Source organism: Lepidochelys kempii, chromosome 14, assembly GCF_965140265.1.
Source record: "Lepidochelys kempii isolate rLepKem1 chromosome 14, rLepKem1.hap2, whole genome shotgun sequence".
In the NCBI taxonomy this organism is placed as follows: domain Eukaryota; kingdom Metazoa; phylum Chordata; order Testudines; family Cheloniidae; genus Lepidochelys; species Lepidochelys kempii.
In genome coordinates this window covers 34,060,753-34,083,810 of record NC_133269.1, presented here as the reverse complement: position 1 = coordinate 34,083,810, position 23,058 = coordinate 34,060,753, and the positions used below count along the sequence as shown (strand labels likewise).

Sequence of the window (23,058 nt, the reverse complement as noted above, 5' to 3'; positions counted from 1 at the left end):
ACTGTCACAAATGGAGAAACTGAGGCACGAAGAAGTGACGTGACTTGTGTAGGGTTAATCAGCAGGTCAGTGCCAGAACTGGGAATGAAACCCAGGTCTTGTGACTGTCAGTGCAGTGATCTAGCTACTAGACCATGATGATTGATTTCATCCTTTGTTTCTTTCCCATAAACCTGACACTTATTTTTAAAACAAAAATAAAGCAAGCTTTGATGAGCACAATAACGGTAAAGTCTCAATTCCTAATGGATTTCCAGTTTGGGGAGGATGATAATTATGATACTAATCAATAATAATTAACAAGGGTTAGATTCTGACACACTTACTCCAGCTGATTAGTACTTTAACCTTCCAACAGCTTCCCGGTTCTTAGTGGGACCACTCAAAGAGTAAGGCAATATTTACTATAAATAAAGGGGACTCTTTATTTGGTTAGTCTTTTAAAAAAAAGTTTGATCCCAGATTGGCTGCACTTTACAAAATACCCCCCTTACTCTGCTGGAATAGTGCAGATTTTTTTTATCAGCACACTTTGCCCCTTTAAACTAAGAATTGAGTTTTATTTCTCTCGTTTACATACGAAGTGGTGCCTTACCACACAATTTACCCTGCTGATTTCAATGGGGCCACTCATGTGGCAGAATCTGGCCCCAAATAACTTTGCTTATGGCTGGGACAGGAAGCATCTGCTTTCAGGCTGAGATTTTGTAGGGCTGTAGAATGACTCATAATACTTAGCTCTCATATAGTACCATTCCTCAGCATATCTCCAAGCACTTTGCAAAGGAAGGCACCAGCATTATCTCCATTTTTGAGATGGGGAAACTGAGGCACGGAGCGGGGACTTTGCTCAAGGTCACTCAGGAGAGCCAAGACTGGAATCTAGCTGTCTTCAGCGCTACTCCAAGGCCATGCTGCCAAATAAAGGAGAGAGAAAAGTCAGCTTGTTCCCCAGCCTCCTAGATACAGTGTTGCTGAAGGTCCTTCTACTAGTCAATAAAATCAGAAAGTGACAAAAAGTGTTAGCATCTGATTATTTGGTGACACCCTAAGAAATATACCCTATGGCTCCTAACTTCGCTAAGAGAAACAGTAAGGTTTCTCTGCACACATGAATAATTTCATTCACCACTATCCCCATGGTTTCAATGGCTTACTCTGTGAGTAAGTCTTAGTTAGTCTCTAAGGTGCCACAAAGATGCTTTTCTTTCTGTGGGTAAAGTTACTCAGGGGCATTTGTGCTTCCTGCAATCAGCCTTCACAAATGTCTCTCCTGGATCCTCATCTATCTAGCAGTTTTCTAAGCCCCCTAGGGCTGGGGAAGCAATTGAATCATTCACAAGCATAAAAACAATGTTAATTTCTCTTCCCAGGTTGCAGTAGAATGTAAAAATCTGGCCTTCTGAAACTATAGCACAAACTTTAAAAAAAAATACCAAATCATATTCAGAATTGGAGAATCTCTTTCTCTTCCCCGCCCCTTCCATGTGAAAATTACAGGTATTTTAATTTAAAAGTGTCATTCCCTGACCGGGAATCGAACCCGGGCCGCGGCGGTGAGAGCGCCGAATCCTAACCACTAGACCACCAGGGAAGAGCTGAAAGACGTCTCATGTAGGATGTACTCCTGCTGGCAGGTACAGAGCTAGTATTTTCCCCACTAGTTCTGACCAAAGCGGAAACGCAAAAGCCTTCACTGCAATCACACACCATCATTTCACGTCCCTGAATTGAGCAAAGCACCTAGACTGCACACGGAACTCTGCAGCAGACACAAATCCTGTGCAAATCAGCAGAGACTGGCTTTGCTCCCCCCCCCCGCAGTTAATTTAAACTTTGAAAGAGCTGTCTGTGCGGCGGGTTATAGATTTTACGGCTCTTTTCAAGGCTGTCTGAACAATGCTAAAATCAGAGCGGCAGCTGATCCACCCCCAAATCTCCCCTTTACCCCTTAGAGCCCCTCCATAATACAGGGCAAATAAAGATCTGATGGAAAAGAGCCCTGGAAACAAAACACATACACGTTTTTAAATATACTGTGAATGGAAAGAAGGAAAGAATCCTTGGCTTATTTTCCCATTTTAATCTAATGAGACTAAAACTTCCTTTGAGAGATAGCAAAATTAATATATTATTACTTAAAAAGATCGTGTCAGGAGTGGGATTTGAACCCACGCCTCCATACGGAGACCAGAACACCCAGGAGAGGGGAAGACAGAGCCTTGAGTCTGGCGCCTTAGACCACTCGGCCATCCTGACACCGACGGGGGCAGCTTTGAAACAAGCGTCCCACAATCTCTCTGCAGAAGTGTCCCCCCTTCGCTCTCCCTCACCGTGTTTTAATTCTGTCCTGAGAGCCCTCAGGTCTCACCTTCCACGACACACACAGACCCGCGACTGCTGCTGATCTACACAAAGGATCACAGACGCACCGAACTACTCCCGCTGGTTTAGACAGGCTCTAAACTGGACTACACCGGCTGCTCCGGCTGAGTGCTACTCGCTCCCATTCCTCAATACAGCAGCGCCCTGCCAGCAGTGTGTATCAGGTTTCAGCCCGTCTTCCCGGCCCAGGTTTTTTTTTCCATATCCCTTCTCTCCCTTCTCCAAGGGTACCTGCCCACTTTCTCCTGCCTCCCTCTTCTCACTTGTTTCCCTTCCCCAGGCCAGAGCCAAAGTGTATAAAGAAAAGGAGGACTTGTGGCACCTTAGAGACTAACCAATTTATTTGAGCATGAGCTTTCGTGAGCTACAGCTCACTTCACGGAAGCTCATGCTCAAATAAATTGGTTAGTCTCTAAGGTGCCACAAGTACTCCTTTTCTTTTTGCGAATACAGACTAACACGGCTGTTCCTCTGAAAGTGTATAAAGTCACCCAGGCGTGGACTTCACCGTCCAGCTAGCCGCACCGAGTATATCCTGGGCTTGGATTAAACTCTCCCTTTGGCTCAGGTTGATCCCTGATTGCTGGTGTTTGCAATCATGCTTTAATCCATCCAATCCACTTCCCTCTACCGCCTGCTCAGTGGCAAGGCTAGAGTACTCGCGGCGGCTACACTATCTCCCTTCCAGTCCACACTCTCAACCCAGGGCAAACCACTGCAGCCTGGAGCACGGTACACATCTTTACCTCCCAGTCAGAAAAGCAAAGTCGCGCCCACAGTCTTCCTTCCTTCCTTCCTTCTTCTCTCTTACACACAATCGACTAGAGTTGCTCGGCCTGATTGACTGACTTACACGCACACACTCACCCCCTACTCCTCTCTGGGAATCACTGCATTTGATTCCCTTGTCATGCTAGGTATACCTTTAAACCAGTACAGGTGTGCAGTGTGGACACTCATTACAGCGACAGGCAGAAGTGGATTAGAGGATTGTAAAGCCTGGGGCCAGTGCAAGTGGGGGCCCCACCACACGCCCTGCGCTCCTGTTGGGGAAACAGGGTTGGGGCGGGGGCTTCCCCCCACCTGATGCTCCTGGGTCGATCTAACTCTTTAGTGTAGACCTGGCCTCAGCCACTCTGGGTGAATCAGGTGTAAATCCTTAGAAATCACCAGAGACTGAAAATTTGTCTACACAGGGAACTTACATAAGGATAGCTGGTTTCAGAATGGTAGCTGTGTTTTGCTGTATCAGCAAAAACAACGAGGAGTCCTTGTGGCACCTTAGAGACTAACAAATGTATTTGGGCATAAGCTTTTGTGGGCTAAAACCCACTTAATCAGATGCACGAATGGCTGCGTCTCTCAGGGGCATGAAAAATCCACATTCCTGAGAGACATAGCTATACCCACCTAATCCCTGGTGTAAACAACACTAGGTCAACAGAAGAATTCTTCCATCAACCCAGCTACCTCCTCTTGGGGAGGTGGATTACCTGTCAGCATAGCTAGTGTCTACACTGAAGTGCATCAGGGGCTAGATGCCAGAGTCAGCCACAGAGGAATGTGATATCAACAGTCCTGTGGCTAGACTAGTTTAACAAGGTGACTGTGATGTCACGTCCCAGTCTCTGTGAGATCTGTTATAAAAATTAGGCTAAATCTATATGAGAAACGCTACAGCAGCAGTGCTGTGGTGTAGACACTTCCTACAGCCAGCGGTGGGGTTTTTTCCATCACTGTAGTACATCCACCTCTCTGAGAGGGAGTCTACGCTGGGGCTTAGGTCGGCTTAACTATGCCTCGCGGGAGTGTGTGAATTTTTCACGCCCGTAAGTGACCTAGACCTCTACATTTTATGTGCACAGCAGGCCTCAGTTATGAAGTTTTGTCGGCGTAGCTATGTTGGTCCGGGGGTGTGAAAAAACCAAAGCCCTAGGCAAGATAGCCACGCCGACAAAACCCACATTGTAGGTGCAGCTACACCAACATAAGAGCATTTCTGCCAACATAGCTAATGTCAGTCAGGGAGGCTACAGAAAAACTCCTTCTGCCGCCATATGCTGCATCTACACCAGGGGGCTCTGCCAGTATCACTAGATCGGTGTGCCTATACCGGCAAAGCGTTTATAGTGTAGACAAGACCTCAGACTGGAGACCACTGGCATCTGTATGTCTCTTTCAAAGCTTTAATAGCTCAGATTAAAGCCAAAAGATACCCCATTCTTATTCATCAAGAAACAAGAAACACACAAAAAGCTGCTCCTAAAATTCCACTTTTATTGTAAAGCCAAGATGATTGTCACGTTGGGAAATTGGGGAACCTATCTCAGTTCAACCCTCATACACTCCCCAGCAGCTCTCCCATTCCAGATCACTCCCACACTTCTCATTTTCAAAACTAATTGTAAACTCACTAGCTGTCTCTTTTAAGAATGTAAACAGTTCAAAAAGAATAAACAGAAGGATTTGGATTTTTTATGCTTGTTCTAGGCTGCAAGTACATGCCCTATATTAGAAAACATAATTGTCTCTGTAGGAAGAGTTTAGGGGGGGTTATCTGACATCCCCAAAAGAGAACCTTCTTTGCCGCTTTTTTGTTGTTGTTTTTTTGTTTTGTTTTTAAATACAGTCATTGTCATATACAGTTACATTTCCAGGGATTTCAGTGGGCTTTAGATCTGGCCAACTCTGATTTACACTCACTGTGTCAGAAACTACAACCATGGGTGGTGAGTATCAAAGGCCAGGGCAGGCTAAGTCTCCCATAACCCAGGCCATAGCCCCACTCATATTCCGCCCCAAGGCCCCGCCTTCCTCCCCTGAAGCCCGCGAGGGCTCAGCTCCAGCCAGCGACCTGGAGCTCGGGCCCGCCAGTGGCCCAGCGCTGGAGTCGGCAGCTCAGGCCAGCCAGAGCGGCTGGGGTGGGCAGGGCAGGGCTCCTCTAGCGACAAGGGAGGCCTCTGGCGGAAGGGGCGGGGCTGGTGTGCTAGCCTCCCCAAAGGCGGGGTTCACCCACCACCCATGATTGCAAAACTCTTATCTGCACTTTATGTTATTGTTTTATGTAGAAAGACAGATACAACTACTTCTAAAGGTCTCAGCCCTCTCAGGGTGTGATTATGCTGTACAGACAGATAATAAAATACAGCTGCTGACACAACAAGCTCAGGGCCAGACTTACAAAGGTATTTTGGTGCCTAAAGATTCAGATAGGCACGAAGTGGGATTTTCAAAAGCACCTAACTCCCGCTGAAATCAAATGGAGTCTACGCTTAACCTGCTTCAGGTGTTTTTGAAAACCCTACGTGATGCCTATTCGGTGCCCAAATACCTTTGAAAATAGGTCTAAAAGATGTTAAATCCCAAACCACAAACCATCCCATTCTTCTTTTTCTTTGGGAAACAAGAAACACACAACAAACCACTCCTAACATTCCAATTTTATTATAATGCCGAGGTGATGTTACTGTCTCTTATTTTTCCCACCTCCCCTACAACTCTTTCATTTCTAATGGTGGCCAATCTCTTTACTTGGTCTCGATTGTCTCTGAGTTTACAAGGATGGCAAGTCTCTGCTTCATTCGGTCTGCCGCCTGGTGGCCAATAACAGAAAGCCTAGCTCATTGATTCAGCCGCGAGATGACGGTCTCTTCTTTAAAATAACGCAAATTCTCTCAGGAATTCAGGCTGTAGAATACAGGCCTCTTAAGGAGCTCTCATTGATTCAGGCTGCAGCATGATGGTCCCTTGTTTCAGGTGTTGGGATGGAGTCTCTCTCCTTTATCTGAGTGTCTGGCGTGCAGAAGAGTGTGAGGTTGGTCCACCAGTAGGGGGCAAAATGCAGGTTTGTTAGACATCTTTCCAGCAATTTTCAATCAGGCAGGTGTCAGGGTCTCTCAGGCTGGTGCTTGCTTCTCTCCCTTCTCCCCTCTTGTTCTTTCTCTCCCCCCAGCTGGGCTTGTGCCCAGGGAGAAGGGAGGGACAGTTCTCTACACAGACTCATTGCAGATGGGGGTGGCCGAGTGTTTGGCCACTTCCCTTGGCATCACCTGCTGCAGGGCAGCTCGCACCTCCGAGGAGCCCAAGGCGGGGAGCTGTTTCTGCTTCCTCAAGTGCTCGGCCTCGGTGGATACCTGGCTGTAGAGATCAGCCATGAAGGATTTCATCAGCCCCTTGGCCTTGGCCGACATGCGCACCTTCGTCATCTGCTGCAGCATCTTGGAGGCGTAGCGGGCGGGGACACCGTTCCTCCCCAGGCCCTTCTTCCCCTGGCAGCTCTTCAGCTGCTTTGCCACTGGCTTCTGCCTCATCTGATTCCCCAGCTGGGGCTTGGGCTGGCGCTTCCCCTGCTTGGGGGCGGTCCGTGGCTTATCTTGCTGGGCCTTCTGTGTCCTCTTAATCTGGACCTTCCTCTTCCCTCTCTGGGCAGCTGCCATCTTTCCACTCTGCTCCTGTTCAGCTCAGCTTTCCCCAGCCAAATGCCACCAGCCTCCCGCCAGCTGAGATCTCATATAACAGTTAGCATGCAAATGAGGGCCCACCCTGGGCTTGCTGATTGGGTAACCAGGCTGCCACTCCAGCCAATTGCATTATGACTAGGCTGTACAGGCCCCACTGTGCACTTGTGTGCGGCTATGTCATTTTCCCTTCCTTATGCAAATGACAGGCTTTTAAAACCCTAGCTGCTTATTGGCTGTTGTCTGGTCATTCTGGCCAATGAGGTGAACCTTAGAGATTTTGCATATTAAAATTACATTAGTCACATATTAATATTATTGCACCAATCTTTTATTTTATTGGGTTGGATTTATTTTTATCATTCATTTTTTATTATTTCATGTTATCAATTACATCGTGATTGAGGTAGTGGTATTAATAATACATTATTTATTATTAATTATTATTATTATTATTATTATTGCAGTAGCATCGAGGAGCTCTAGCCATGGACCAGGACCCCATTGTGCTAGCTGCTATACAAACACAGCACAAAAAGATGGCCCATTGTTTTGTTTTTAGGTTCCACCCTTCATTGTTATTTCTTCTTCTCTCTCACATAACATTGGTTTAAGTGCAGAGCAACTGGACAGAATTAAATGTTCCCATGTTTTTGTTATTTGATTTCAATGGTGAAGGCTGCCCTTGCCTTAACAAGCCCCTAGGGAATGAGCTATTGCTTCAGGATTTGTACGTTTTTTCATTTGTAATGTATAAAACCTTCCCATCCGAGTTCTCTCTAAGCACTGTATGTATGTTCTAAAGCCAATGCACATAACAAATGGATAACTGTTAACTCCAGAAATGACCCTCTCATGATCAAAGCCAAGTTGCTTTCCGACTATTCGCCACAAGAAAATAGCTGGCAATGAAATGGAAAGCCCTTGTTATGTGACACAGTGAGATGCTTATGTCTGTTTTAACCAACTCAAGTTTTCTCCAGAAATGTGTGTAAATACCTTTCAGGATCCGATGCTTTACACTCAACAAATCAAACATTTCGTACCGAGTGAAATGCTTATTGTCACTGAAGTCAATAAGACAATTAACTGCAGTAAACAAGCGCTTTGCTCAGTAGTAAATGGTGGTGAGATCGGGCCCTTATTGTATACAGTCTTCCATTCCAGGCTGACAGAGGCCTGGAACAGAGTGTGACAGGAGAATATCTGGGATGATATAGGATCTTGGAAATGGCAAGATATTTTCATTCCTCAGATAGTGCAAAACATTACATAGACTCTGATTTTCAGAGGTTCCAAGCAATAGTAGCTCCCATTGACTTCAACTGGAGTTTTAGGCGCTTGGCATTTTTGTAAACTAGATCATATAGGTCTAATTCAACTTCCTCTGGAATCATGGAAGTTTCCCATTGGAGTCAATTGGAGTTTCCTATTGACTGCTATGGGAGATGAATCAGAGCCTATATGCTACAAGACAGGACGACAGTCTCCTTGGCCCCAATCCAGCAGAACACCTAAGCAAGTCCATAGTCCCCTTCAAATCAATGGAATTACACATGTGCTTAAAGTTATGCATGTGCTTAAGTGCTTTGATGTATCAGGGACGCCGGGACCAAGTTTTCAAAGGTATTTAGGCCCCTCACAATGCCAGTAGGTCTAGTAAGATTTTCAAAAGTGTTTCAACATATTAGACACCTAACTGCTATTGAAATCAATGGGAGTTAGGAACCTAACTTGCTTAGGGGCTTTTGAACACCTGAATCTTTAGGCACCTTAGTACCTTTGCAAATCTGGTCCATTGTCAGTAGTTTTCCATCTGCTTTGCGGGTAAGATTGCTCAGATCTGTCACAGTCTCTCAGGAACTCAAAATGGGCTGGGCTGTCTGAACAGACCACTTCTCTCTGTTAAGTTCCTTCCATTCTCAGTGTTGTTGGATGTTGTCATAAATATAAAGGGAAGGGTAAACCCCTTTGAAATCCCTCCTGGCCAGGGGAAAGCTCCTCTCACCTGTAAAGGGTTAAGAAGCTAAAGGTAACCTCGCTGGCACCTGACCAAAATGACCAATGAGGAGACAAGATACTTTCAAAAGCTGGGAGGAGGGAGAGAAACAAAGGGTCTGTGTCTGTCTGTAGTCGTCTTGGCCAGGGACAGAACAGGAATGGAGTCTTAGAACTTTTAGTAAGTAATCTAGCTAGGTATGTGTTAGATTATGATTTCTTTAAATGGCTGAGAAAAGAATTGTGCTGAATAGAATAACTATTTCTGTCTGTGTATCTTTTTTGTAACTTAAGGTTTTGCCTAGAGGGGTTCTCTATGTTTTTGAATCTAATTACCCTGTAAGATATCTACCATCCTGATTTTACAGGGGGGATTTCTTTATTTCTATTTACTTCTATTTTTTATTAAAAGTCTTCTTGTAAAACACTGAATGCTTTTTCATTGTTCTCAGATCCAAGGGTTTGGGTCTGTGGTCACCTATGCAAATTGGTGAGGCTTTTTATCCAACATTTCCCAGGAAAGGGGGGTGCAAGTGTTGGGAGGATTGTTCATTATTCTTAAGATCCAAGGGTCTGGGTCTGTAGTCACCTAGGCAAATTGGTGAGGCTTTTTACCAAACCTTGTCCAGGAAGTGGGGTGCAAGGTTTTGGGAAGTATTTTGGGGGGAAGGACGCGTCCAAACAGCTCTTCCCCAGTAACCAGTATTAGTTTGGTGGTGGTAGCGGCCAGTCCAAGGTGTAATATTTTGTACCTTGGGGAAGTTTTGACCTAAGCTGGTAAAGATAAGCTTAGGAGGTTTTTCATGCAGGTCCCCACATCTGTACCCTAGAGTTCAGAGTGGGGGAGGAACCGTGACAGATGTTCTCAAATTTTAGGATAAGATTTCACAACCACCACCAAGATGAACACCTGCCCATTGTGGTTATTAAAAGGAAGTGTTGGGGCTATTATTATTGATGGGAAATGATGCTACTGCCCTTTATAGACCCAGTCGCTTAATCCCCGGAAGCAAGCAGTAGCAAGGTTCTGCCAAAAAAGCCATCTCTTTCTGTTAACATTCTCATCAATTTTTACCCTCTCTTTTGAGAACAGTTACCAAGCAGATTCTAATTAACCACCTTCAGCTACACCTAATACTTCTTCTTTATGAACGCCTTATCAACCCCGGTCTAGTCTGTGATAGGTCGCCCCTCTTTAAGATGCCACCTGATGTGCTGAGATACCACTGAGCCCGCCCGTTCTAACAGCATAGGTCCCCTTTTTACCTGTCTTGCTGAGCCAGGCTCTTAAGCATCCTCCAGAACACACACAGGCAGGGCCACACCCAACTGCAGAACGACACAGACACTGAGATCAGCTCTGGGAAGACTCAGCTAAAGGGACTTGCCCCAGCACTCAGGTGCCTACCTCCCTCAATGTGCCCCCCACCCCCAATTATGAATTGCACAAACTGGGTTATATTATAAACAAGAAATAAATTTATAAACTATAAAAGATAGATTTTAAGTGGTTAAAGAGATAGCAAAGAAAACAAAAATATATTACTAAAAAATTAAAACAAAACACTCAAACTAAGCTTGTTTCACTAAAGAAATTGGTTACAAATAGTAATTTCTCACCCTAGATATTGTTGCAGGCAGATTACAGAAAGTCTTGAAAGGCAGCTGCACTGGCCTGCCGCTTGAGACCTCAGGTATAATAATTTTATTAATATGATGTTGAAGTAAAAAGAAAACAGTACAGAGTTTAAGCATAGAAGTCTCTGGTTATCAGGGAATAAGGTATAGAATCACAGAATCATAGAATATCAGGGTTGGAAGGAACCTCAGGAGGTCACCTAGTCCAACCCCCTGCTCAAAGCAGGACCAATCCCCAGTTAAATCATCCCAGCCAGGGCTTTGTCAAGCCTGACCTTAAAACTTCTAAGGAAGGAGATTCTACCACCTCCCTAGGTAACGCATTCCAGTGTTTCACCACCCTCCTAGTGAAAAAGTTTTTCCTACTTTTACAGATTATCAAGGGGTGAAAAATTCGGTTTAGGAACGGGTGGCGTAAGGAATACATAAACTGCAATCTCCCTGATTGGGGCTAAAAGTTTAATGGGTCAAAGTACAGACATTGAGATATGGGGAAAAAGAAAAGGAGTACTTGTGGCACCTTAGAGACTAACCAATTTATTTGAGCATAAGCTTTCGTGAGCTACAGCTCACTTCATCAGATGCATACTGTGGAAACTGCAGAAGACATTATATACACACAGAGACCATGAAACAATACCTCCTCCCACCCCACTGTCCTGCTGGTAATAGCTTATCTAAAGTGATCATCAAGTTGGGCCATTTCCAGCACAAATCCAGGTTTTCTCACCCTCCGCACCTCCCCACACAAACTCACTCTCCTGCTGGTAATAGCCCATCCAAAGTAACCACTCTCTTCACAATGTGTATGATAATCAAGGTGGGCCATTTCCTGCACAAATCCAGGTTCTCTCACCTACATGCCTCCAGCTTTCACCCTGACCACACCACACAATCCATCGTCTACAGCCAAGCTCTGCGATACAACCGCATTTGCTCCAACCCCTCAGACAGAGACAAACACCTACAAGATCTCTGTCAAGCTTTCTTACAACTACAATACCCACCTGCGGAAGTGAAGAAACAGATTGATAGAGCCAGAAGAGTTCCCAGAAGTCACCTACTACAGGACAGGCCTAACAAAGAAAATAACAGAACGCCACTAGCCGTCACCTTCAGCCCCCAACTAAAACCCCTCCAACGCATTATTAAGGATCTACAACCTATCCTGAAGGATGACCCAACACTCTCACAAATCTTGGGAGACAGGCCAGTCCTTGCCTACAGACAGCCCCGCAACCTGAATACTCACCAACAACCACATACCACACAACAGAACCACTAACCCAGGAACCTATCCTTGCAACAAAGCCCGTTGCCAACTGTGCCCACATATCTATTCAGGGGACACCATCACAGGGCCTAATAACATCAGCCACACTATCAGAGGCTCGTTCACCTGCACATCCACCAATGTGATATATGTCATCATGTGCCAGCAATGCCCCTCTGCCATTTACATTGGTCAAACTGGACAGTCTCTACGTAAAAGAATAAATGGACACAAATCAGATGTCAAGAATTATAACATTCATAAACCAGTCGGAGAACACTTCAATCTCTCTGGTCACGCAGTCACAGACATGAAGGTCGCTATCTTACAACAAAAAAACTTCAAATCCAGACTCCAGCGAGAAACTGCTGAATTGGAATTCATTTGCAAATTGGATACTATTAATTTAGGCTTAAATAGAGACTGGGAGTGGCTAAGTCATTATGCAAGGTAGCCTATTTCCCCTTGTTTTTTCCTAACCCCCTCCCCCCCAGACGTTCTGGTTAAACTTGGATTTAAACTTGGAGAGTGGTCAGTTTGGATGAGCTATTGCCAGCAGGAGAGTGAGTTTGTGTGTGTGTGTGTTTCCGGGGGGGGTGGGGGGAGGGTGAGAAAGCCTGGATTTGTGCTGGAAATGGCCCACCTTGATTACCATGCATATTGTAGGGAGAGTGGTCACTTTGGATGAGCTATTACCAGCAGGAGAGTGAGTTTGTGTGTGTATGGGGGTGGGGGGGTGAGAAAACCTGGATTTGTGCTGGAAATGGCCCAACTTGATGATCACTTTAGATAAGCTATTACCAGCAGGAGAGTGAGTTTGTGTGTGTATGGGGGTGGGGGGGTGAGAAAACCTGGATTTATGCTGGAAATGGCCCACCTTGATTATCATGCACATTGTAGGGAGAGTGGTCACTTTGGATAAGCTATTACCAGCAGGAGAGTGAGTTTGTGGGGGGGGGATGCGGAGGGTGAGAAAACCTGGATTTGTGCTGGAAATGGCCCAACTTGATGATCACTTTAGATAAGCTATTACCAGCAGGACAGTGGGGTGGGAGGAGGTATTGTTTCATGGTCTCTGTGTGTATATAATGTCTTCTGCAGTTTCCACAGTATGCATCCGATGAAGTGAGCTGTAGCTCACGAAAGCTCATGCTCAAATAAATTGGTTAGTCTCTAAGGTGCCACAAGTCCTCCTTTTCCTTTTGCGAATACAGACTAACACGGCTGTTACTCTGAAACCTGAGATATGGGGGTATGTTGTTCATATAATGGCTATGTTCAGGTGTGGAGTATAATGAGTGGATACGATGATGAGGATGGATTCACCCTTATGTGGTGGGATTTAATGTTCAGTGAGTTTATGGTTCCAGTTCATATGCTCCAATGGAAAAAGTCTCTCAGTCCTTTTCCCATAGTTGATGCATGATGTCGTACCAGCTCACACCTCCTGGTACTGTCAGTGGCCGGTGATGTGTTCGATGTAGATGTCCCTGGACATCGGATGGTGTCCGAGACCATGAGACGCCGCATGAGCCGTGCGTAGCGTCGACCGATCCCACAGGTCCGCAGCACACACTAGTTGCAGAGGTCCCATATTACTCACAAGCTGGATACCCTTCCAGGTTGGGCTCAACCCTTCTCCCCCAAGTTCAGTTCTTGCTTCCAGGTATTTTTCAGTTTCTCTTTGGGTGGAGAGGCAGAGGAGAACATTGATGATGTCACTTCCCTGCCTTATATAGCTCTTGTGTAAGGCGGGAACCCTTTGTCTTGCAGTGGAAAAACACTAGCATTCCAAAAAGTGGGTGGGTCCCGTACCAGGTGACTCAGACCCCTGTCTCTGCAGGGCTGTGACAGCCATTACTAGCAGGGCGTCTGGAGCATCCACTGGAAGACTAAGCTCTTTCACAGTCCATTGTCTTTGCTAATGAGCCATCAGCCCTGTCTGGCTTTTTCATTGTTGTACCCGAAGGGCTAGTTGGGGGTGACACCCAAAATATCCCATTTGAAATACAGATGCATAGTGAATATTCCTAACTTCAGATACAGAAATGATACAGGCATACACATTGGATAATCACATTCAGTACATAATAACTTTTCCAATAATATCTTACATGAGCTATCTTGCATAAAGTATATCTCCGTTATGCCATATCATAAGCATATTACCATAAATAATATGAAATGGAATGTCACATAGACCTGGTGCTGGATAAGGAGTTGTGGTTGTGAGGGTCTCTTCCTAGTGAGGCTCCAAGGTCAGGTGTCCATTTTAGACTTTACCATGTCTACCATCAGCCTCTGATATGGTTGACTATGAGGTGTTGTGGGACCTGGCAGAGGCAGATGGAGTCACTTCTAATTGTAAATAAGGGGGGGACGGACCCAAAGGAACTAAAATTTGTGCTTTAGATCTGGGGTTCTCAACCTTTGCCTCCCCCCCAAATCCTATAAAAACTCCATGGCCGACCTGTGCCACAGCAACTGTTTTTCTGCCTTTTAAAGCCAGGGCCAGCGTTAGGGGTTAGCAAGCAGGGCAATTTCCCAGGGCCCCACGCCACAGGGGCCCCCACGAAGCCAACTTGCTCAGGCTTCAGCTTCAGCCCCAGGTGGTGGGGCTCAGAGCCCAGGGCTTCGGCTTTCTGGGCTTCAGTGAGTCTAATGCCAGCCCTGCTTGATGGACCCCCTAAAATCTGCTCGCAGCCTCCAAGGGGGCCTCGGATCCCTAGTTGAAAACCACTGCTTTAAAACAACTCCATTCTTTCCTTTCTTGGAGATTCCACAGAGTTGTATTGGACAGATATAAAAAGCCAGTTATAAAAAGCCGGTCAGCTGCGAACCAGCTGAGCAGCGAACAGCAGAGAGGCTAACAGAGGGAGTTTGCCTGGGAGTTCTCCTGGAGAGAGCCCACTGAGGCTTTCATCTTGCACGCTTCTCTGAGTAGTTACTACAACTCCTGAGGAAGCTCGTAGAAGGAAGGTAATATGGATGGTGAGCGTTCAGCTATTGTGACCTGCACAGGATGTGCCATGTTTGTCTTTCTTCCACAGGACAGAAGCGACTTTGTCTGGACAAAGTGCAAGCTGGTCTCCATATTGGAAGAGTAGGTTCAAGGTCTGGAGAAACAAGGATTGACCCTGTGTTGCATAAGAGAAACTGAAGATTTCCGGGACAGACCTCAGGATATGCTTCTACGGACACAACGTTCTGAAGATTCAGAGCAGGCTACGCAGTGGGGACAGAAGGACGGTGAAGAAATTTGGCAGCATGTGACCTCCAGAAGAAGAAAGGGGAGCGTCCATGTATCAGTCATGCAGATACAGGTAAGCAACTGTTTTCACGTTCTCTCCACAGATACGAATGCAGAGAGTGGACTAGATGATACATCTGAGGGAAGGGAACAGAAGGAGACTCCACCAATTGGAAGGCATGAGATGCACTGTCCTGGGGATGGGGGTTCCACGACCACCACTCCCAAGAGAAGGAGGCTGGTGGTGGTCGTCGGGGACTCTCTCCTCAGGGGGACTGAGGCATCTATCTGCCACCCCAATCGGGAAAACTGAGAAGTTTGCTGCTTGCCAGGAGCTAGGATTCACGATGTGACGGACAGACTGCCGAGACTCATCAAGCCCTCGGATCACTACCCCTTCCTGATTCTCCACGTGGGCACCAATGATACTGCCAAGAATGACCTTGAGCAGATCACTGTAGACTACGTGACTCTGGGAAGAAGGATAAAGGAGCTTGAGGTGCAAGTGGTGTTCTCGTCCATCCTCCCCATGGAAGGAAAAGAGAGGGAAGAGCATCTTTGCAAGCAGGCTGGCAAACCTAGTGAGGAGGGCTTTAAACTAGGTTCACCGGGACAAGGAGACCAAAGCCCTGAGGTAAGTGGAGAAGTGGGATACCGGGAGGAAGCACGAGCAGGAGAGCGTGAGAGGGAACGGCTCCTGCCTCATACTGAGAAAGAGGGACGATCAGCGAGTTATCTTAAGTGCCTATACACAAATGCAAGAAGCCTGGGAAACAAGCAGGGAGAACTGGAAGTCCTGGCACAGTCAAGGAATTATGATGTGATTGGAATAACAGAGACTTGGTGGGATAACTCACATGACTGGAGTACTGTCGTGGATGGATATAAACTGTTCAGGAAGGACAGGCAGGGCAGAAAAGGCGGGGGAGTTGCATTGTATGTAAGAGAGCAGTATGACTGCTCAGAGCTCCGGTATGAAACCGCAGAAAAACCTGAGAGTCTCTGGATTAAGTTTAGAAGTGTGAGCAACAAGGGTGATGTCGTGGTGGGAGTCTGCTATAGACCACCAGAACAGGGGGAATGAGGTGGACGAGGCTTTCTTCCGGCAACTCACGGAAGTTACTAGATCTCACGCCCTGGTTCTCATGGGAGACTTCAATCGCCCTAATATCTGCTGGGAGAGCAATACAGCGGTGCACAGGCAATACAGGAAGATTTTGGAAAGTGTAGGGGACAATTTCCTGGTGCAAGTGCTGGAGGAACCAACTAGGGGCAGAGCTCTTCTTGACCTGCTGCTCACAAACCGGAAAGAATTAGTAGGGGAAGCAAAAGTGGATGGGAACCTGGGAGGCAGTGACCATGAGATGGTCGAGTTCAGGATCCTGACACAAGGAAGAAAGGAGAGCAGCAGAATACGGACCCTAGACTTCAGAAAAGCAGACTTTGACTCCCTCAGGGAACTGATGGGCAGGATCCCCTGGGAGAATAACATGAGGGGAAAGGAGTCCAGGAGAGCTGGCTGTATTTTAAAGAATCCTTATTGAGGTTACAGGAACAAACCATCCCGATGTGTAGAAAGAATAATAAATATGACAGGCAACCAACTTGGCTTAACAGTGAAATCGTTGCTGATCTTAAACACAAAAAAGAAGCTGACAAGAAGTGGAAGATTGGACAAATAACCAGGGAGGAGTATAAAAATATTGCTCAGGCATGCAGGAGTGAAATCAGGAAGGCCAAACCACACTTGGAGTTGCAGCTAGCAAGAGATGTTAAGAGTAACAAGAAGGGTTTCTTCAGGTACGTTAGCAACAAAAAGAAAGTCAAGGAAAGTGTGGGCCCCTTACTGAATGAGGGAGGCAACCTAGTGACAGAGGATGTGGAAAAAGCAAATGTATTCAATGCTTTTTTTGCCTCTGTCTTCACAAACAAGGTCAGCTCCCAGACTACTGCACTGGGCAGCACAGCATGGGGAGGAGGTGACCAGCCCTCTGTGGAGAAAGAAGTGGTTTGGGACTATTTAGAAAAGCTGGACAAGCACAAGCCCATGGGGCCGGATGCGCTGCATCCAAGAGTGCTAAAGGAGTTGGTGGATGTGATTGCAGAGCCATTGGCCATTCTTTGAAAACTCATGGCGATCAGGGGAGGTCCCAGACGACTGGGAAAAGGCTAATGTAGTGCCCATCTTTAAAAAAGGGAAGAAGGAGGATCCGGGGAACTACAGGCCAGTCAGCTTCACCTCAGTCCCTGGAAAAATTATGGAGCAGGTCCTCTAGGAGTCAATTCTGAAGCACTTAGAGGAGAGGAAAGTGATCAGGAACAGTCAGCATGGATTCACCAAGGGCAAGTCATGCCTGACTAATCTAATTGCCTTCTATGACGAGATAACTGTCTCTGTGGATGAGGGGAAAGCAGTGGACGTGTTGTTCCTTGACTTTAGCAAAGCTTTTGACACGGTTTCCCACAGTATTCTTGCCAGCAAGTTAAAGAAGTATGGGCTGGACGAATGGACTATAAGGTGGATAGAAAGCTGGCTAGATTGTTGGGATCAACGGGTAGTGATCAATGGCTCCATGTCTAGTTGGCAGCCGGTATCAAGTGGGGTGCCCCAAGGGTCAGTCCTGGGGCTGGTTTTGTTCAATATCTTCATTAATGATCTGGAGGATGGGGTGGATTGCACCCGCAGCAAGTTTGCAGATGACACTAAACTGGGAGGAGAGGTAGATATGCTGGAGGGTAGGGATAGGATACAGGGGGACCTAGACAAATTAGAGGATTGGGCCAAAAGAAATCTGATGAGGTTCAACAAGGACAAGTGCAGAATCCTGCACTTAGGGCAGAAGAATCCCATGCACCACTACAGACTAGGGACCGAATGGCTCAGCAGCATTTCTGCAGAAAAGGACCTAGGGGTTACAGTGGAGGAGAAGCTGGATATGAGTCTACAGTGTGCCCTTGTTGCCAAGATGGCCAATGGCATTTTGGGATGTATAAATAGAGGCATTGCCAGCAGATCGAGGGACGTGATTGTTCCCCTCTATTCGACATTGGTGAGGCCTCATCTGGAGTACTGTGTCCAGTTTTGGGCCCCACACTACAACAAGGATGTGAAAAAATTGGAAAGCGTCCAGCGGAGGGCAACAAAAATGATTAGGGGACTGGAACACATGAGTTATGAGGAGAGGCTGAGGGAACTGGGATTGTTTAGTCTGCGGAAGAGAAGAATGAGTGGGGATTTGATAGCTGCTTTCAACTACCTGAAAGGGGGTTCCAAAGAGGATGGATCTAGACTGTTGTCAGGGTAGCAGATGACAGAACGAGGAGTAATGGTCTCAAGTTGCAGTGGGGAAGGTTTAGGTTGGATATTACAAAAATCTTTTTCACTAGGAGGGTAGTGAAGCACTGAAATGCGTTATCTGGCTGGTGAATCTTGCCCATATGCTCAGGCTTCAGCTGACCGCTATATTTGGGGTCGGGAAGGAATTTTCCTCCAGGGCAGATTGGAAGAGGCTCTGGGGGTTTTTCGCCTTCCTCTGTAGCATGGGACACGGGTCACTTGCTGGAGGATTCTCTGCACCTTGAAGTCTTTAAACCATGATTTCAGGACTTCAGTAGCTCAGACATAGGTGAGAGGTTTATCGCAGGAGTGGGTGGGTGAGATTCTGTGGCCTGCATTGTGCAGGAGGTCAGAATAGATGATCATAATGGTCCCTTCTGACCTTAATATCTATGAATCTATGAACCTAGGGAAGTGGTGGAATCTCCATCCTTAGAGGTTTTTAAGGCCCAGCTTGACAAAGCCCTGGCTGGGATGATTTAGTTGGGGATTGGTCCTGCTTTGAGCAGGGGGTTGTACTAGATGACCTCCTGAGGTCCCTTCCAACCCTGATATTCTATGATTCTATGATTCTATGACACATCCTCCTTAAGGGACCTGTTTATTGTACACATGAAGACCCTAGAGGTGAGAAACTGTAAGACGTAACATCTTAGCATCTTCTGCGTAATTTGGACAATACCAAAGTAGTTAGGAAGAGGAATAAATCTGGAGGAACTGGAGATGGTTGTTACAGTTCTCTAGGCTGAAAGGCTAGCCTATATCCACTCTTTTCTTAATGGTTTATAATCTTGAGTTCTTATCCTTCCAAGCCGAAAACGGAGGCCTATATGCCTTTATCTGTGGCTGGATATTTATTTTAAGCACTGATCAGAAAAAAAGGATGCATTGAAAGCCCTTTGTGTTCACTCTAGCAGAAGCCTGCAACTCATTAAGACTTTATCTTAAATGCTCATAGACTCATAGACTTTAAGGTCAGAAGGGATCATCGTGATCATCTAGCTAGTCTGACCTCCTGCACTTTGCAGGCCACAAAACCTCACCCACCCATCCCTGTAATAGATCCCTAACCTCTGGCTGAGTTACTGAAGCCCTCACATCATGATTTAAAGAGAATCCACCATTTACACTAGTTTAAACCTGCAAGTGACCCATGCCCGTGCTGCAGAGGAAGGCGAAAAACCCCCAGGGAGGGGCTCTGCCAATCTGACCCAGGGGAAAATTCCTTCCTGGCCCCAAATATGGCAATCAGTTAGACACTGAGCATGTGGGCAAGACCTGCCAGGCAGACACCTGGGAAAGAATTCTCTGCAGTAATTCAGAACCCTCCCCATCTAGTGTCCCATCACCAGCCATTGGAGATATTTGCTCCTAGCAGTCGCATACTGGCTACATCATGTTATTGTAGATAGTCCCATCATACCATCCCCTCCATAAACGTAGGAAGCTCCATCTTGAAGCCAGTTAGCTAAAACATAAAGCACTCCCCCCACTCCCATATAAAGGAAACATTTAGCAACAGAAATTGCTGCTAAAATCCTGTTTATTATAATGCCAAGATGACCTTAATTTCTCCCCTTATGATAACATCTCATTGGCAATCCTTTCATTTAGAATGTTCGCAAATCTCTTCCCTCAGACTCTTTCAGTGAAGCAATGCAGAGAAGACAGTCTCCATCCATCACGGAAAGTACCGCTTGCAAATTCAAGGTGCAGCATGAGAATCTTTTTTTCCCAGGTGTGAAAAGTCTTTGGTGCTGGTTCAGGATAAACTCTTTTCTTCTGATGAAGAATGGTATTTTTCGCAATGTTTGATGATCCCATTGTGTCAGGATGCTGCATGACCCTCTCTCATTCATAATCATGGAGATTCCACTTTTGATTCCATCTCTGCTCTAGCTCAGCTTCCTGCATGAAGAATTGCTGTACACAGGGCTGGTCCTTAACAAAGGGCAAAGTGCAGCTTTTCTGGTCATCTTGAAGGCAATGATAGATCTTTAATCAGGCAGGCATTAGGGTCTCTCAGGCTGGTGTTTGCTCCTCTCCCTTCTCCCTTCTTGCTCTTTCTCTTACCCCTGCCATGGTGTAGGGCCTTAGGGCGAAAGGAAAGGGAATGTTTCTCTAACGAGACTTGCTGTGGATGGAAGTGATGGAATAATTGGCAACATTCCCCTTCATCACCTTCTCCAGAGCAGCTTGCACCTCTGAGGTGCCGATGAAAGACCCGCGTCTCTTCTTTCTCCTGCGGTCAGCCTCCGTGAATACTCCGCTGTAGAGACTGCACATGGAGGAGTTCATCAGTCCCTTGGCTTTGGCCGACATGCGCCGATTTCCCCGCTGCAGCCGACCCATCATCTCAGAGATATACAAAGCAGAAAAACGCCTCTTCCCCCGGCTTTTCCTCAATCGCTTCAACACCGGCTTCCACCCACCTTGCTGGGGCTGGGACGTTTTCCACTTGGGCTGTGGCTTCTGAAGCATCATCTGCTGGGTCTTCTGCCTTCTCCGGATCTGGGCCTTCTTCTTTCTTGTCTGGGCAGCAGCCATTGCTCTCCACCCTGGTCTCTCCAGCTCAGTTCTCAGCCTGCAGTGGCTTCGCATTAGCTGTACTCCTATATAGTGACAGGCATTCAAATGAGGCACTGACCCTGTGCCCAGTGATTGGCTGGTTAGGACAATGGCCTTGTTAGCCACACTGTAATGGTGATCCTCGTAATGAGGGATTCGAATTCACTCCTTCTCATATGAAAATGAAGGAAATTGTAGCATTCCACGTGCTCACCGGCTTTTGGTAGGATGAGTAGGGCAATTAAGTTGCTATGGCAATTTTTGTGGAGTATATTAGGGGCAAGCTGCCAATTAGCTGATTGTTTAATAGAATTTATTATTTTAATATTTACAGTAGAACCTCAGAGTTACAAACCCCAGAGTGACGAACTGACCAGTCAACCACACACCTCATTTGGAGGTGGAAGTACACAATCAGGCAACAGAGATGAAAAAAGCCCAAATACTATACAGTGCAATACTGAGTTAAATGTAAACTACTAAAAAAATACAGGGAAAGCAGCATTTTTATTCTGCATAGTAAAGTTTCAAAGCTGCATTAAGTCAATGTTCAGTTGTGAACTTTTGGGGGGAAAAAACCATAACTTTTTGTTCAGCGTTTCGAACATTTCAGAGTTTCGAACAACCTCCATTTCTGAGGTGTTCATAACTCTGAGGTTCTACTGTAAATGTTATTATTTTACTACCACCAATAAGTATCATTACATTTTTTCTTTATTCATTTTTATCATGGAATTATTTTTATGAGCTATTGCTGTGTATTTATTAAGCCAGGATCTCCACTGACATAAATTGACACATGCAGCGTTGCTGTCGCCAGGTTGGTCCCAGGATATTAGAAAGATGAGGTGGGTGAGGTAATAACTTTTATTGGACCAACTTCTGTTGGTGAGAGAGATAAGTTTTCACAGAGATCTTCTTCAGGTCTGGGAAACAACTCATGGCATGTCTACATGTACAGCATTGCTGCGATTGTAGCATTTTACTACTATGCCAACAGGAGAGCTTCTCCCACCGGCATAGTTAACCCACCTCTGCAAGAGACAATAGCTATTTCAATGGGAGACGCTCTCCTGTTGACATAGTGCTGTCAACACCAAGGTTTAGATCGGTATAACTACATCGCTCATTGGTTTGGATTTTTCAAACTCTTGAGCAATGTAGTTATACCGATGAAAGCTTGTAGTGTAGATCTGGGGTTAGAATGTCACTGCTAAATTCAAGTCGAAAGAGATTGTTTAGCATAAGTAATTAACACATTTCAAGGGACCATTCAAGGTGAAGTGGCCCGTTAACACCCCTCCAGTCAAAGGCCAGGTGTACGCTACACTTTCTTCGGTATACTTCGCTCAGGGGTGTGAAAAATCCACACCCCTCAGTGACGTAGTTTTACCAACCTTAGCCACCCCATGTAGACAGTGCTAAGTCAGTGTGATTTTTCACATGCGTGGGTGACATAGTTATACCACTATAGGTCTCTAGTGTAGACTTGGCCTTAGTTTCCCAGACGTGAAGAAGAGCTCTCTGTAAGCTCAAAAACTTGTCTCTCTCCCCAACAGAAGTTGGTCCAATAAAAGATATTACCTCCCACCGCCTTGTCTCTATAAATTGACACAGCTCCATTGATTTCATCAGAACTACACTTCCACCCACTGAGAACCTGGCCTATTATTGATAGTACATATTTTCTTCATCGGTGCCACTGGCTTTAAAAAATCCCTAAGGGACTGTGCCAGGTCTTCAGGGTTTTTATTACTTATGCCCTGTTCTTTTATGAAAGAGTACCAAGTAAGCCACCGAAAGCCCCCAAGATCTTGCAGTGGAAGACACTAATTTTGCACTGAGCTCCACTTCTGCAGGCCCTGGCAACATGCAGAGTCATCGGGGATCTGCATGGGCACAGAAGCCTCTCTGCAGAGAGCTCCTTACAAGCTCAGGGCCCACAATTTTGGCGAGACACAATGGTTAGGGGTGGCAAAATATTAAGGAAGACACAGGGTTGAGGATTGTAAATTTATTTCTGATGTCCCAACTGAACCCATCAAAGCTCTCTGTGAAAATGCATATATGCATAATGTAATCCCCCCAAAATACATAACAAGTGAGCAAGTCACACCCTCCGAAAAGCTCCACCTCCGGTTTAAAGCTAACT

General features: G+C 46.0%; 3 protein-coding genes and 2 non-coding genes across 6 annotated transcripts in view; all 5 read right to left on the bottom strand.

Annotated features, from left to right (window-relative positions):
* The window catches only part of LOC140898281 (L-amino-acid oxidase-like), a 51,475-nt gene extending 49,042 nt beyond the window's left edge, over positions 1–2,433 (bottom strand). The window contains exons 1-2 of one of the 2 annotated variants that reach the window (XM_073311913.1): positions 2,372–2,433; positions 753–914 (exon numbers count right to left, since the gene is read on the bottom strand). In XM_073311913.1, the coding sequence (XP_073168014.1) occupies positions 753–765 (13 nt within the window). In that variant the 5' untranslated portion in view covers positions 766–914; positions 2,372–2,433. Of the gene's footprint in view, positions 1–752; positions 915–2,333 lie in introns of both variants that reach the window. The other variant, XM_073311912.1, reaches the window with a different exon arrangement.
* On the bottom strand, positions 1,523–1,594 carry TRNAE-CUC (transfer RNA glutamic acid (anticodon CUC)). Its single transcript has one exon. It is a non-coding gene; the product is annotated as a tRNA-Glu (tRNA).
* TRNAL-CAA (transfer RNA leucine (anticodon CAA)) lies at positions 2,151–2,259 on the bottom strand. Its single transcript has 2 exons — positions 2,222–2,259; positions 2,151–2,196 (listed from the first exon to the last, which is right to left on the bottom strand). It is a non-coding gene; the product is annotated as a tRNA-Leu (tRNA).
* A 3,941-nt stretch (positions 2,434–6,374) lies between the features above and the next one.
* Positions 6,375–6,821, bottom strand: LOC140898131 (histone H2B type 3-B-like). The gene has a single exon (XM_073311579.1). The coding sequence runs from the start codon at positions 6,819–6,821 to the stop codon at positions 6,375–6,377; it is 447 nt and encodes a 148-aa protein (XP_073167680.1).
* A 13,638-nt stretch (positions 6,822–20,459) lies between these two features.
* On the bottom strand, positions 20,460–20,885 carry LOC140898130 (H2B.U histone 2-like). The gene has a single exon (XM_073311578.1). The coding sequence runs from the start codon at positions 20,883–20,885 to the stop codon at positions 20,460–20,462; it is 426 nt and encodes a 141-aa protein (XP_073167679.1).
* Positions 20,886–23,058: the final 2,173 nt, after the last annotated feature.